General features: G+C 45.0%; 1 protein-coding gene across 4 annotated transcripts; it reads right to left on the bottom strand.

The window, feature by feature from the left end:
- On the bottom strand, positions 1-16115 carry ZSCAN21 (zinc finger and SCAN domain containing 21). 4 transcript variants are annotated; one of them, XM_037011783.2, is made up of 5 exons: positions 8878-15900; positions 7571-7708; positions 3050-3595; positions 2632-2824; positions 1-1251 (listed from the first exon to the last, which is right to left on the bottom strand). In XM_037011783.2, the coding sequence occupies exons 3-5, from the start codon at positions 3497-3499 to the stop codon at positions 413-415; spliced, it is 1482 nt and encodes a 493-aa protein (XP_036867678.1). In that variant the 5' UTR covers positions 3500-3595; positions 7571-7708; positions 8878-15900; the 3' UTR covers positions 1-412. The 4 variants fall into 4 exon arrangements, with proteins under 4 accessions (XP_036867678.1, XP_017507477.1, XP_017507478.1 ...); XM_017651988.3 differs by lacking the exon at positions 7571-7708 and adding an exon at positions 5362-5389; XM_017651989.3 differs by lacking the exon at positions 7571-7708 and having other exon boundaries at positions 3107-3595; positions 8878-16115.
- Between the last annotated feature and the right edge of the window lie 128 nt (positions 16116-16243).

Genomic DNA, 16243 nt, shown 5'->3' with positions numbered 1-16243 from the left:
AAGTGTTATACGTTTATTCTGAAACAGATTAACTTGTGTTCAATGTGGCTCAATTCTTTACAAGTCATAATTCTTGAATATATGTTAAAATAGTTCAACAGCTGTTTCTTCTCTAATTATACTGGATATACATCTGTTGAACAATACAAAAGGCAATGCCAGATGGTTTACAGGACCCGAAGTGTAGTGAGGGGACCTTTCCCCAGTGAGCTGGTGGGCCAGGAACCTACTGACATCCCGGGACACCCTTTCTACTGTGCCACCACGGGAGCTCTCCCTGCTCAGGCATCCCATGGCATTGAGTGAAACAAAAACCACCACGAGAGTTTATGCTGCAATCACTGGGCTTCTCCCTGGCATTCATGCTCTAAAGTTTAAAAAACAGAAACCACGGGGAGAGCGTACCTGCCAGTTAAAGCACTTCCCCCTCTGCAGTGTGGACTCTCTGATGCTTGGAGAGATTGGACTTACTGCAGAAAGTTTTCCCACAGCTGTCACACCAGTAGGGCTTCTCCCCAGTGTGGATTCTGTGGTGCTTATTAAAATTGGAGCTGTGGTTGAAGGCCTTCCCACACTCCGTACACTTATAGGGCTTCTCTCCTGTGTGGAGTCTCTGATGGGAACTAAGGCCTGCGTGCTGACTAAAGCTCTTCCCACATTCATTACATTGATAAGGTTTCTCCCCTGTGTGTATTCGATAGTGGCGAATGAGGCTGCCTTTCCCACTGAAAGCTTTGCCACAATCTTTACACTGATACGGTGCCTCTTCTGTGTGCATTCGCTGATGTTTAAGGAGGTCCGAGCTCTGACCGAAGGCTTTCCCGCACTTACAGTCATAAGGCCGGTCCTCCAAGTGGGTCCTATAATGCAGGGTCAGATTTGAGCTGTGGCTGAAAGCCTTCCCACATTTGGTGCACACATAGGGTTTCTCCCCAGTGTGTGTTCGCCGGTGTTTGGTAAGATTTGAGCTATTACTAAAGGCTTTTCCACACTCAGCACATATGTAACGTCTCTCTCCTGGGGAAGGTTTAGTAGGAATTAATTCTTTCCCTTTCTTGGAGCTTTTGTCTATGTGAGGGGTTTTTGTTCCTCTTTCCTTTTCAAGGTTTACCCTCTGTCTTTCTAACCTGGCCTCACATTTATTGCCAGTGATCATGGGAATAAGATCTCTTTTGAATCCTTCTGCGTGAGATTCTTCACAGCTTTTCTGCTTATCTGCTGACCCTTCACTCAGGGTGTCGGACTTACGATCTGAAACAATAAGTAGAATGAGGACATGTCAGTTCTTCCTGCTCTGAGAAGAAACTGTTAAGGGGGAAGTAGAACCATCAGATGACACTGACAGGCTCCAAAGGGTGGCCAAATACCGCTTCACGAGGAGGCGCCATCTCACACTGACTCATACAAGTAAATCCTCAGCATATCTAGCGTACTGCACCAGACTTGCACACAAGCCTTTCCCAAAGCTATTATGACAGGAAAAGCACGTGGCTTTCTCTGCCAGGAAAACAGCTTCACACACACAGGGCCGTGAGGCAAATCCGAGCACCTGGACAGCAGCAAAGCAGCTAGTGAGGCTCAGGCAGAAAGAAAGAAATGAGAAAGACTGCTGAACGGTTAATGTTATGGAAATAAAAAGGATAATTAAGGGAGAGGTGGCTAGTGACAAATGTGCAAAATCCATATTATCGCAGAGGCTGAATATAAAAGCAGTAAAAAAGGGTTCAGTCATTCCTAATCATTCCTGTCCTGGATCCTGATTACTTGGATAAAATTACTGAACTCCCATGCGAGTGTAACTCATCATCTAACCTACACAGGCCAGGTCTTGTAATTCTTTTAGCTTTGAAGTAACACTGCTGCCATCAGACTGAAGCAGTACATCTTTTTTAGAGCATTTCACTAAGCAGTCACACTGCCTCCAAGTCCATATAACCATCCACAGAGTAAAGGGCAGGAAGAGAATCTCACACTGAAAAACGGGCTTCCCCTGAGCATGGCTGGCCCTCCACAAGTAGACAAACCTCAATCAACAAGGCACTTTCCTCCGAGCCCCTTTCCCTTGCCCCTCTGTGTCTCTCTCCACCCGACCACCTACTTCCTTCCTCTGCCCGCGGTGACCCCTCAGCTGCTTCCAGGCTCACCCTGCTCACTAACGGCCCTGTTACTCTGCATGATGAGCACTTAGCTACAGGTACAGGCTTCCCTTCAGGTTGCCATAAACTATGTGTAGGAAATAAGTTAAAAATTTTAAATAGCCTATGAGGCAGAAGTTGAAAAAGAAGTGAACAGACCCTTTCTGCACAATCCAAAGCTGGTGGTGAAAGGTTCACAAAGTCATCAACAAAGGAACACGCCCCCATCTCTAACTGGTTCATCCAACCTGCCCACACCTCCAGAGACAGTTCCTTTATTAAACTCACTTTGACCCTTTAGGAGTGTGTCATCTGTTCCCATCCTAGGACTCTGCCTGAGACACACCTGAGGGCAGAAAGGCAATGCATTCTGCCTGGTCAGCCAACCAGTCAACTCGATCCAGGGGATTGCCTCACAACCAGGAATTAGAATCACTCAGTTTCTTCAACCACAAAGGCCTGGGGCACAGAGTGGGGCCTAAGAGATGGTCCCTACCTGAAGTCTTCTTCAGCTCGGGAGTGAAGTCCTGCTCTTCACCCGTTTCTTGGATGTACAGGGGCCCCCACGCTTCGTATTTGTGACTGGTCTCCGCAGACTGTGGCTGCATGCTGCTTGGGGACTCCTTTGCTGTTCTGGCAGAGGATCTCTTCCCCCACGCCTGTTTCTGTTCATGCGGAGGAGCTGAGACCTAGAGACAATTGGAAATGTCCAGCTTTTGCACGGCTCACTTTGAGAACTGGGATGAAAGAAAATCTCAAGAGCTACATGGAGTCTCTAAAAAAGAGAAAAGAAAAACATCTATTCCATTCAATTCCCAATGCTAAAGATCACCAGAGGATAGAGAAAGAAAAACAGGAGGAAACAAGGTCTAACTGAGCAGAAACTTCCATTCAGCTATTTTGTTTGGACAAACCTGCTCCTGCCTGGAATGCCATGCTCCCGATCTCACGGGAAGGTCTCTGCTGCCTACCGGCTGTCCTGGCTCATCCAGTTCTTGCTCCAGATCTTCCAGGAGAGTGACCGCCTCCTCCGCACTCTCTGGGCAGTGCTCCTGCACCCAGGCCTGCAGCTCCTGGGGCAGGATGGTCAGGAACTGCTCCAGCACCAGCAGCTCCAGGATCTGCTCCTTGGTGTGGATCTCGGGCCTCAGCCATTCACAGCAGAGCACCCGGAGCTGGCTCAGGGCCTCCCGGGGGCCGGGTGTATCATGGTACCCAAATTGCCTGAAGCGCTGGCGGAACATCTCCAGGCTAGGAAGGCACTTCCCTTTCTCCTCCTCGTCCTCAAGTTTCATGACCACAGGCCCCTGCTCCTGTGGAGGCCTAGGGCCCAGAATGGTGGCCATGCCCAGGACCTTGGTCATCACAGACTCCAGAAACAGCCTTACTACAGACGGGCTCTGTGGAGCAGGAGTATCGGTTCCTTTGGGTTTCTGGCTCTTTAGGGCTACGTGTTGAACCTAAGAAAATATAGTTACCATAAAATTACCACAAGATTGTGTTTTTTGGTTTTTACAGCCAGACCTTTAGCACAAGAAATTGTGGAAATTATGTCTATCATAAAACTAGCATATGAAAATTACTGTTAAAAATCTTTCTGGAGTCAGGTCAGGATATCCTACTTTGATTTTAGCTGGTCGCCTAAAAAGTGCACTGTGGGATCATTTTAAAATTTAAGTTAACTTTGCTTGGAAAACTGTTTCAAAATCTTACAACTCCTGAGATTTCAACAGGCTATCCTCTCATGGTCAAATGCAGCCAGTCTAAACCCAAACTCTGAGCTCCAGCATTAAAAACTTAACAATCAAATGACTGAGCTAGTCAGCATAACCGGGAATCATGTTAGAAAGTCGGAATTAACTAGAATATTTTTAAATGATTGAGTATTAACTAGTGATGTAATTTGGAGCTTCACTCGGTCCACTTTAAGTAGGGTGTGCTTGGGTGTTTGAATGCCCTTTACCTCTAGCTCCCACAGAAAGGCAAGTGCAATGACAGAAAGAATAGGTTAGAAGTGACCTCTGATCTTATAAAGGTATATAGCTTGACGAAATACATACTGCCAGAAGAAACTGAGGGAAAAAAAATTTAACCACAATAGATAATACAAATGCAAGTATATTGAAGCACTTTTTCCTTAAAATTTTAGATATTCTCAGTATTTTGGTCAGTTGAGATTTTAGAATACTAAAAACATCTGTAAAAAATATGACTAATTCTATTTCCTTCACTTGCTACAAAAAGTGAAGTACTGCAGTGGTAAGACAGATACACCCCTATAATCCTGCAGCTTTCAAGCTAGTGAAGGAGATGGAAGATAACCGAGTAAACAGGTAACAGAACCAGTCTATTGTTATTTGCATGCATTAAATATACTATGGGGAAAAAAACCCTAAATTAATTAACCTTACACGCTTATAACTGGCCTTCCTGAGAGAGTGTTTACACTCTAAACAGCATCTTTCATCCCACAGAAGTGTTCCCAAACTGGGCCTGGCTATCTACAGGAAAACTCTAGCAGTCTCAGTGAAGAGCCAAACAGATAAAACTACGTGGCTGTATTTGTTACATGATATTAGATTATAATGGTAGAGACCATCAAAGGGATGTATGAATGGCCTATGAAAGCTGAGCTGCAGATAATCTAAATCTAAAGCACTTAAAAATGGGAGCATGCTAATCTCTTCTTTTTTATTATTTTATCTTTTTTATTAAGGTATTACTGATATACCATCTTATGCTCAGGTTCACATGAGCAACATTGTGGTTACTACATTCCCCCCATTATCAAGTCCCTACCACATACCCCATTACAGTCACTGTCCATCTGCATAGTAAGATACTATAGAGTCATTACTTGTCTTCTCTGGGCTATACTTCCTTCCCTGTGTCCCCCCTCCCCAATATTATGTGTGCTAATCATAGGAACATGCTAATTTCTAACATGCCTGTCAGTCTCCATGGATCTAGCTTGACAGCACTTGAAATATCAAGTCTCTCTCTCTCACACACACACCTGTAATATACATGTAATCACAATGCAAGAAAAAGGACAAAACACTACTAACTGGTGATATTTCTTGGTTATAGAATTATGGATGACTTCAATTTTTTAAATTCTTTAATTCTGTGAATTTTCTATCATGGGTATTACTTTTATATCAGAAAACAGAAAATCTTTAAAGGGATCATTAGCAGTTGACAAAAAAAAATAGGTTTTACTTACACCCAAATTTCATGGCCTTCCAGACCCCCTGAAAAAAATAAACAAAAACCCCAGGAAAAAAGGAATTCAAGCCCATGCAGAACCCCCGAACAAATATAGATTTGTGTTACAGCTTTTATATCGGGTGTTTAGTTTCATACACTCAGCAAATGTATTTTATATGACTTCCCTTCATTTATTTTTGTGATCAATTTCAGTAATTTCTAAATATATGAAATGGGATTCTAGGACTAGAACCTCAATATGTATGTAACCTTGCTTTTATGAGACATTCAATAATTAATTCAGAAGTCTAGGTATATCAGTACATGGGCTCCCCGCCACTGCACCCCAAATCTGAAGCATCCTAGGAGATGCCAATAGGCATCCTAACAAGGTGGAGCAGAATCAGCACCATCCACTTCCTCATGCTGCCCCATGCACCCAATACACTGCTAAGGTTCTCAAGTTTAGGTTAGTTGAAAATGGAGCCAGAGAGAAACACTGCCACCTAGCCTCCTAGAATAACAGAGCAGGGCTGGGAGCATTCCTTAGAAAAGCTCAAAAGTAGACCTCAGTGTTGGAATAACTTTCCATAACTGGTTACAAAGTTTCACACTCCAGCCGGGGAACCTGAGCAAGGTATGAGGAGTTGTTAAACAGCACCAAGGGCATTGAATAGGGAGCATCCTCTAACACATTCACGTGGATCTGTTCCCGGAACTCAGCAAGTCCAAACACACAGGCGTGACTACACCACATGATTGCCCCTACAAAGCATGGACATAGTCCCACTGAAGGAAGAAAACGTCTCCAGAGATGCTGCTGCTGGGCAGCTGGCTGGGGGCGCTCACCGATGTATTCTGGTGCACCAGTTCTGTAGCACCACAGTTCAAACTCATATCTCAGCAAAACCACAAACAAGTGGAGGGCTGGGTGCTTGGACCCTTTCTTCCGTGCATGCATTCTCCTTGGAGATTTCATCCAGTCATATGGCTTTGAGTATCATCTCTATAACCACAACTGCCTATTTATCTCCAGCCTGGATCTCTCTTCTCCAGGTTCACAGGACCCACTACCCACTTGATATTGCCACCAGCATGTCCAACGGCACCTTAGGCTTAACATCTCCAAAACTGCCCTTCCCATTTCCCCCCTCATCCCCCAAGCTGCTCATCTGAGTTAATGGCAACTCTTATCACTGTTTTCTTAGACCAAAACACCTGGTCATACCTGACTCGTTTTCCATGTTCTATATACCATTCATAAGCAAATTCATAATCCAAATTCATAAGCAAACCCTGTTAGCTCTACCTCCGAAAGATCCAGAGTTCAACTGATTCTCACTGCCACCCCAGTGCAACAGCTCTTCCCAGGAGTACTGCAACAGCCTCCTAATTGCTTCCACTCTCACCCCTCAGTCTATTCAAACACAGCAGCAGGAGTTATTCTATTAAAACACCAATCAGATCACACCACGCCTCTGCTCACACTTTTCAAGGCATAGTAGCTCATTCAGACTAAAAGCTAAAGTCACCAGAATGGTCAAGAGATCCCAGCCCCTGCTGCCTCTGATTTCATCTTGTATCTCTCTGCTGAAGCAGACTGTTCTTAAGGTTAATTGGACGTTTAAAAAAGTTGTGAAGCCTTTTTTCCCTTTTATGATTACTAGGAGAGAAAAGGTGCCTGCTTTGTCTCTAGGGGCAATAGTTAATTTCTAACTCTCTTCCAACAGCTGTCAGAATACTGGCCTAATGAACTAAAGTTTCTAGCAAATCTATTTCAAACATGACAACACAAAGCCTCTTTTAAATTTTAACAAATACTTTTAGCTTTTAACTAGTTGGCAGTGTTATGACAACATTCCCTCTTATTTTGAAATCACACGGGCCATTTTCCAGTTTGACAATTCTGTCTCCATAGGCTCAAAGGCTACATGCAGAGGTTTAAAACACAAATTTGCACACATGACCCAGAGGTTTAAAACCACCTAATAACTTCTTGCTTGGGAAACAAAGTCAGTCACAATCTGGCCTCCACCTCCCCAGTCTCCTCACTCCCTTTCTCATTCCCCATGGCCCATCAACACCCAATTCTCATGGCCGACTTCTGTTAAATATCACCATGAAAAGATGCTTAACCTTAATTATAATAAAGAAATGCAAGTTAAAGATATAATGAAGCACTTCCACCTGCCAAGTCTGGCAAAGATTAAACAAATAAAACCAACCTGATAATGTCCTGTTGTGGTTTTTTTTTTTCCCCCTGAGCAAAGCCAGTAATTTCACTTTTGGTCATGTTGAGTTTGTCTAAAGGTTCATTTAGGGATGCCCCCAGGTCTTGGATTCTGAATTTTCTTGATATTGTGCTTATGAAATAATAAAGGGTATGGGTAGAAATGGAGGCTTCATTACTAACATTATCTTCAATCACACTGAACTACTTTCTTTAGGATATCTAGGGCGTTTAGCTCAAGAGGCCCATCAAGCAAAAGTTCAGGGTATGAGCAGAAGGCCTTTGTTCTGTTCCCAGTTTCTCGCCCTTCCCCCTTCCTTTATGCCAATTTCCCAAAGCATACGCGCCTTTATAAAAGTGTACCAAATCCATTCTGGAACAAGATGAGGCATAAATAATAATAGATTCTAATAATATAATGGGATTTACCAATTAATGTTAGAATGCCTTTAACACAATTCCTAGGCAGGCCATTTGGTAATTCTTGAGGCGCAGAATTCTATTGCTGGACAGAACTGTTAAAAGTTTTCTTTAAACTAAATCAAATTTGTAATCACTTTTTCTCTTCTTTCTTCACTGATCCTACCTAGTTCGGTCCTACACCACTATTTACTTTCTCCATAGCTGCCTGACCCACACTCCTCCTTCCCTGAACCCTTTCAGTAAAACGTGAAAACAATTGTCTTGCCTCGTAACTATTTCCTTCAATTCTTTCAATTGTTCCTTATGTAAGGTTCCAAGTATCTCACCCAGCTGATAACCCTTCTCTTGACAAACTATTTACAAACAGTCCTCTAAAAATGCGTTTCAATCTTAATGTATACGTTTCCTAACCTGAACAAAGCCCAACGGGAGAAATCCCTCTCTTGGATGAGCCACGACCCAGGGCTTCTCATGAGCCTGGCTTTCTCATAGAAGGTCCTCAAACCCCTCGGGCGTGTTCTCAATTAGCCTTGAATTAGGACCTCCTGTTGAGAGCCAGGAAAATGAGAAGACGATCCCGGTCAGACTGATAGACGGCTAGGTTCTGGAAGCGCACGGAAAAACTGCTCTGGAGCGCTAACCAAAGTTTCATTTGTTAAACCCTGTGGGAAGCAAAAGGCTTTCTAGGGGGCATGCGCCACCGCTACCTGGGGCTGGGCAGGGATGGGGGCTCCTCCCCACAGGCCTTCTGAGACCGGCCTGGGGGACCCCCCCCCTCCCAGAAGCCACAGCTGCCCGACCCACTCCTCCCTCTCAGAACCCTTTTGATCAAGGCTCCCTCTCCCGCCCGCCACGCGGACCCAGGATCAGGAGACTCACCACGACGCGGAGATGCTCCAAGCGCTGGGCCACCTCGATGCGCACTGCGGCCGGCGCAGCCGGAATTACGTCAGAGCCCCGCCTCAGCGGAGAGGGGTGCGGGCCGCAGTGGCCCCTCTAGGAATTCCGGAGGTCTCTGAATCTCGGTGTCTCGGGTCCGCGGGAGGCTGAGACGCGACCAGGACTAGAGGAGTCGTCTTCTAAAGAGAAAGGGCAGGAACCCCGTTCCCTTTATTTAGCAAGGAAGGGCCGACCAGATGAAGGCTTCGGCGGTTTGCGCTCGCGCCACCGACGCCCCGGGCCAGGGGGAGGCGTGGGCTCAGCGCGGCAAGCTCGGTCCCCTTCGTGGACTTGAGAGCCCGATTCTCCTGTGACCCTCAGGTCCATCACCTCGTGAGAGCTTGGGCCACGTTTATGCACGCGGAGCCCCACGCTTGGCTCATGAAGCCAGAGATTCGGTTGTCACTCTGAGACCCAGGTCAGGGAGGCATCAGTCCGAAGCGCCGGGCCCTGAGTCTAAGCTTCCTGGGCAGAAATCTCAGAGGCTGCCCCCTAAGTGCCCTGGTGCTGCAGGACTTGATAGAAGCTTTTGCCCACCTTTTTCTCCCGCTGTTCTTGCACATCTGAAGCTTTGCAGACTAGATTCTCCCAAGTTTTCCATCTCAGGCCCATCCCCTCCGGCCGCCTTGAGTTTGTTTGCTTGTTCCCTCAAAAAGCACACGAGATAGGCCAGCACGCGGAATTCCCTGTCCAAATGTACCGTGAATTTATTTCAAATAAATGCACCATAACATTATTTTTCCCATATGTTTTTAGGATTATTAAGACAATTTTTTTTTCCAGGAAGAATAACATGTATCAACTGACTAGTTTCAACAGTTACCACGTGGTGCATCTTGTTTCACTGATTTCCCCCATACACTGGTCAGGCATCTAAGATGGCTCCTTCTGGGTGCCACATGTTAACAGGGACATTCCAAAGCCAATGGTCATCCAGAAATGAACAAATCCGAAGATGTGAGGTCTGAACACCATGCCATTAAACCTATGAGAATCTGGAGAATTTTTCCTTACCTTAGGGAAGAGAGGACAAGGGTACAATGGAGGTACAAAGCAGTCTTAGTATTCACATATGTGAAGTGCTGTCATTTGAAAAAGAAGTTTGTCTTATGGCACCCCAGAAGACAGATCTAAGACCAATGAATGGAAACAATAGAAAAGTTTAACACAAGGAAGGACTTTCTAATATAGTTGCTCAAAAATGGCTTCTTCCTGCATCATCTTGACTGTTGTGAAGTGAGAGAGCCCTGGGGATGGGAAGGACAGTTCTGCAGAGTAATTTTGGGGCTAGATGATCTTTAACATCTTCCTACAGCTTGCGCCAGGCTCCTGTTAGTTCTTCCCCTTAATCTCCAGCCCTTTAAGGACACTCTCTCACCTTTCCACTCTGCACACACCTCCTTCAAGTACTTGCTATGGGCCAGGTACTGTGTTAAGCACTTGGTTTCAGTTCTTTATTACCACATAAAAAACTACCCCCAAACTTAGTGCCTTACCAAACAATTGTAATTTCTCACATGATCTCACATCTGTGGATTGGCCAGGTTGTTCTACTTCCTGTGGTGTTAGCTAAAGAGCTGGGAGGACTGGCTGTTTATGCCCGGCTCAGCTAGGATGTTGGCCTGAGGCTTCGGTGCTCCTCCCTGTAAGTCTCTCTACGTGGCTGCTTGGGCTTCCTCATGGCATGATGACTAGGGTCCTCAAGAGGAGCATTAAGAAGGTCAAGGTAGAACTTGCAGATGTTTAGGCCCAGCCTTGGAAGTTACACAGCATCATTTCCACCACATTCTATTGTTAAAACAGGTCACTGGGCCAGATTCAAGTTGAAGAAAAACAGACTAACTCACAGACACATTGCAAGAGAGTACATGTGATGGGAGGTATTGTGACGATCTTTGGAAACAATCTACTATACACATTTATCTTCATTATATCAACCCTATGAAATATTATAGCCCTGAGAATACCCCTGTGAAATAGTAAAGGCTCTGTTTTATAGATCAAGAAACTTGGGCTCACAGAATTCAATCATTTTTCCAGTGGGATACAAGTGATATGTAGAAAGTCAAGATTCCAACTTGGCTCTTTCTCTAAAGCCTATGCTTTGAAGCACTATCCTACTGCTGAGTTAGACTGGAAACAGAAGAGAGGGTTGGAGGAAACAGAATCACTAGGGCTGAGGGGAAAACCAGGAAGACTGCACAATTCCATGAGCCACACCTGTGTTGATGCCTTGGCAGTGCCCTATCACCTCTTAGTCAAAAGGATCTGTCTACACACAGTCATTGACTTGGGGTGGTGGGCTTGAAGGAACTCCTTCCAATTCATTCTAAGGTCATTGTTTTCTCTAAAGCACAGGGGGCTAGAGCTGCAAAATCTTGATGCCAAAAGAGACCTTAAAGATAATCTGGTTAAGCTCTTGTTTTTAGATGGAGAAACCAATGCCTGTAGAAGTTAGATCTGAGGCAAACTAGTGACCTAATCAGTAGCAGAACTGAAAGTAGAATCCAGATTTTCTAATTCAATTTCATGTCTTTACTATATCTCAACAGACTTAAAAAAAATTGCCTTAGAAAGATCAATATACTGTCCGTGCAAATCATATTATAGTAAAACAACTTAGGATGATCCATTATTTTCTTCCACTAATATAACCATGACCATATGACAAAATCACAAGAAAGCTAAGAAAAAGTTAGCCGATGTGACTGGTGGCTCACTGCAATGGACCACCCGCTTTCCTCTTCAGAATGGTTTTGATTTCCAAGAACCATGAACTCTTTCAATGAAGCCATTCAACAAACACTTACCAAGAACCTAGAGTGTGTTTGGCATTGTGTTAAGGCACAAAGTAAAAATGAAAAATGAAAAATATACATAGTGCTTGGTAGATAAGTAAAAAAATAACTACAGATGTAGTTGACGGAGTCAAGGCTGATGAATGGTGACTGACATAATGCATCATCTTGAGCATCACAGCCTGACCTCTCTCTACAGGCAAACATCCCTTCTGTGACACTCTGTGCTTCTCTCTGTTCCTGTGGCAGGGAGCTTCCTACTTCAGAGGCCAGTTCCCTCCTTTTGGACAGTTCTCAGTGCCAAAAGTTCTTTAAATTGAAGCAAAAATCTGCTTTCCTATAATTTCAACTCTTGATTTCAGCCGTGATCGATCCTTTTTTTCCTCATAAAATGCATGTGGCTGTTTTGTCAGTCCTTCAAAATATTTGAAAATGGTTATGTACAATCATCCCAAAGGTGCACCTGCAACAATTCTGTGATATTGTCTGAAAGTTGCTTCTGACTCTTGGAATGTGAAATGTTTAAACTGACCAGGGGCCCTCTAAGGATTCATGGCTCCTAATTTAAAGAACCTCTATTATACTCTCCCACTTTATTTATGTTACTCAGTTTTCTCTTTTGTCTTGAAACATTATTTGGCTTGAGAAAAAGGCTTCCCCTCCCTTTTGTGCAGAAATCCTGAGGAGGGCAAGTACCAGTGGGCTACCTCTGGGCCTGGTCCCTCCCCATTTTCCAGCGGGGTGCTCAAGACTCTCTAAAATGGTTGCTTCTGGATCTTCCCCGCTCATTCTTGCCTTCCCTTATTTTTTCTGCCATCACTATGCTTGGTCAGTAGAGCATGATCAGACCTTGATTTCTCTTAGGACAGGGCTGGATGGCTTCTTGCCTATTACAGCTCTGAAAACTTCCACTTGTACAGCATGTTAGGAAGCTGCAATGACATTCATTCAGCTGAAGAAAATGGAAGAGAATAAAAGTGGAGTTCTGTTGCTAATGAGCCTTGGAGATTTGGACATGCAACCTTGGCTTTCTGGAAAACGGGCATAACACCACCTTCTGTGGCAACTTTAAAGCATGCATGATGTGAGAGTGAACTAGCTTTGTAACTAGCTCGTTACGATGACGGATTTTTAATCTTCAAAACTCTTGGCTGTGTATTACTTCTGATCTTTGTTTTATCCACCTATCACAGATCATTTTTTTCCAATCTGCCCTTTCTGAAGAGGGCCACTTGCCTTAACAAGAGTGAGTAGTTTCCTGCCAAGATTTTTACAAGAGCAGGTTGCCGGCTTGTTCCCCCTTGTTTTGTGGAAGAACAAGTCTGCACTATCTCCAAGTCGAAAGAGATCAAAAAGGGCATCTGGCCCAGCACACCCCCATACAAAATCCCTTCCTGCCCAGGACCCGAGCATCCCTCAGCCATAACTGAATGCCTGGATTGATGCAGCCACCTGCTCTGGCTAGCTCTGTGACAAGGATCGTTCTTTTTCCAGTGGCTTCCATGAGGACCACTCCTGGTTGTGCAACTTGCGCCCTGCACAACCCCAGGGGCCACCCATTCACGTTATTAGGGAGTAGTTATCACAACTTGCCAGCAGAGGGCAGTTAAGTGTCTTGAGAGGGGTGCCTTTTTCTAATTTGCCCAAGTCCTAGTAGCGGGTAGACAAAGCTGGCCTTACTTATCTGGCCAGCTCATGGCAGTTTCTCATTCATTATTCCTAATTCCCATGGCCTGACAAGTAATGTTTGTTGGAAGGGATTTTTAGTTCTATTTCTTGGGAGTCATGCAAAACAATTCGAAACCTTCTCTTAACATGACAGGCCTTCTGATATCTGAGGGCAGAGACCAAGTCCCCAGTGAGTTTTCTCCTCACCAAGCAAAACCCTTGGTGTACACATGAGGTGGTTTTGCTTTCCATTCTGCAGTTGGTCTGTCAATCTTTTAAATGCGAAATCCAGAACCGAATGCAGAGCACGCGATGAAAGATAACGGAGTAGGGTAGAGTCAGACTAGCGCCTCCTGTTTGTGAATCTGGAGTGGAAGCCGTGCCCAAGCCATCTGAGACCTGGGGCAGTGGTGGTAATTCCCATCTGGGACAAGAAAGGCCTCAAGCCTGTGCAGCAGTGTCCACGACTCCTTGGGAAATTTGGTTCCTTGGAGGATTTGGGATTGCAAAACCAACTGCGTAAGTAAACTAAAGGGTTGGGGCAATCTGGGAGAATGACACAGGTCGTGTGAAATTCTGTCTTAACATCTGGGACTCAAATGGGTCCAGAGCCTGGGCGCCCCCTGACTGCAAGGTTACCTGCTTTAGGGACTCATAGGATGGAGGACATTGCCAGCATGTTTTATAAAAAAGGAGACTTCTGTGTGTTTGTGTGGGATGAATGAACATTCAGAAGAGGCCCTGGGGGAAACAGTAATAGCTACTATTTTTGGAACACTTTTGTCAGGCACTGTTCTGTAGCTGCCTTGACACACAATAATAGCTCATTTAATGTTTTGTGAATTCTATGCCCATTCTGTCAATGAGGAAACTAACACACAGCAAGTTAAGGGGTAGATGAAGGATTTGGTCCTAGGCAAATTGGCTCAATGCCTTTGTGTGTCACTTATGCTAGTCCACGCCATGATGACCAGTTGTAGGGTCACGCAGGTGACGTTGGAGGGTGAGAGAACCGCTGAGCTCACAGAGGAGGACAAGCGACAATGGAATCTTAACAAGAGCCTGGCTGCTGGAGGCAGATGCGCCTGGTTTTAAAGTCCAGCTTTGCCACCTATGGGAAGCTGCCTTACTCTCCAGGCCAGCTTCTGCACCTGTGAAAGGGGGGCACTGTCTTTACCAAGCTGATGTGTGAGTTAGAGAATATTCTTGGTTATTCTTCAGTGGAGGGAGGGAGGAGTTGAATGACAGCATGATTTCAACTGACAGCATTTCAAGGAAATGGTCAGATGTTACAGAAAAGTAAGAATGAAGATGGAGAAAATGCTCTGACAACACAGGTGTCCTTTAAGCAGCTGGGGTAAGAGCTGAGTTACAGAATGTTAAGAGGGAGGGTATTGGCAGCGAAGAGACTGGAACAAAATTGGTCCACTTGGTAGAGGAATTTAGCAGCCAAAAGTGGGGGACAAGGTCACACCAAAGATTTTTACAATTTGCTTTTGCTCCTTAAAGCTACAGGTTTGCACTTATTTAACATAGGACAGGGGTTGGGGTGAGGAAGCAACAGAGCGCAAGGCCATAACCAACAGGCAGCAGGGGCCCCAGGGAGTAGGAAGGACGGACTGGAGTAAAGCACATGGGATGGCCTGAAACCCTTGGGAGAGGCTATCTGCTGAGGGAGAGCTAAGCCTGAGGGTGACTGAGAGTGGGGGCCACGGCAGACACCCGGCCTGTGAACCCAGGACTGGGGCAGAGAACAGGACTGTCTAGCAGGAACAAGAGTTAAGAATGGCAATGGCCATGTCCTCTTATTCTCTTGTGCAATCTGTGACTAAGGCACGGGAATGGAGGACGTGCAGGAAGCCACCACGGTTTGGACTAAACAGAGCAAAAGGCTGACAGCAGCTCTTGGAAGGTACACCCAAGCCTGATTCCTGGGGCTCTTGTCTGCCCTGGGGGCACTGGCAGGCTCTCATGCCCAAGCCTCTGCTCCAACCAGAATCTCTCACAGGCCTGGCATCCACCGCAGTGACCAAGTTCCGTAGCATATGGGATTTCTCCTTGTCCCTCACTTCCATTCTCTGGAATCATTTCATGCATAAGCCTTCACCCAGGTTCTGCTCTGGGGGCCCTGGCTAAGACAGTGGGACAGATAGGGTGATGTTCCCCTGAAGAGGGGCAGTTCTTGGTTGTGAAGACACTACTTTTTCACATGTGTCAACTTTTATTTTCTTCTGTTTACTCTTTAAAAAATTGGTTTATTCCACCATAGGCCTGGAAAGCCAGCTGGGCAGGGTGAATATTCCTTAATGGCACTGAAACCCAAGCAGAGGAAAACAGAATAGCTGCACATCTATTCTGGCTTCTGAATAGGGTGCACAGATCAATTGTTTAAATACGATAACGTAAAACAAATCAAACTGAGCTTGTTTCAATGTATTATGCAATAACAAAAAAAGGTTATTAGGTTAGAGGTCACAGTGTGAAAGGCTAAACTATCAGATCACACGCTGCACCGACCATTAGGTCGTTCACTTTTCTAAGCTTCATGAATTGGTCCAAAGTTCTATTTTAATGGTTCCATTTAATGGGAAAATTATGTTTTGGCAGGATCATTAAAAAGCTACTTTACTCCATGGTTTTTCATCCTGTTGCCTTCTTATAAGCAGCTCTTGGGTGGGTTTCACAGGGAGCCTGTGTGAAAGTACGTAGGACATGGGCATCTGTGCAGGGACAGGGTGTGGGGTCACAGTTTGTTTTTAACTTTGAAATTATACCTTTTCCTTACTCAAAACACTTGTATTTACATGACCAAGGATGACAGAAAACAAACACCACAAAAA

The sequence above is a fragment of the Manis javanica genome, chromosome 10, assembly GCF_040802235.1.
Source record: "Manis javanica isolate MJ-LG chromosome 10, MJ_LKY, whole genome shotgun sequence".
NCBI lineage: Eukaryota > Metazoa > Chordata > Mammalia > Pholidota > Manidae > Manis > Manis javanica.
This window is presented reverse-complemented; position numbering and strand designations above follow the sequence as displayed.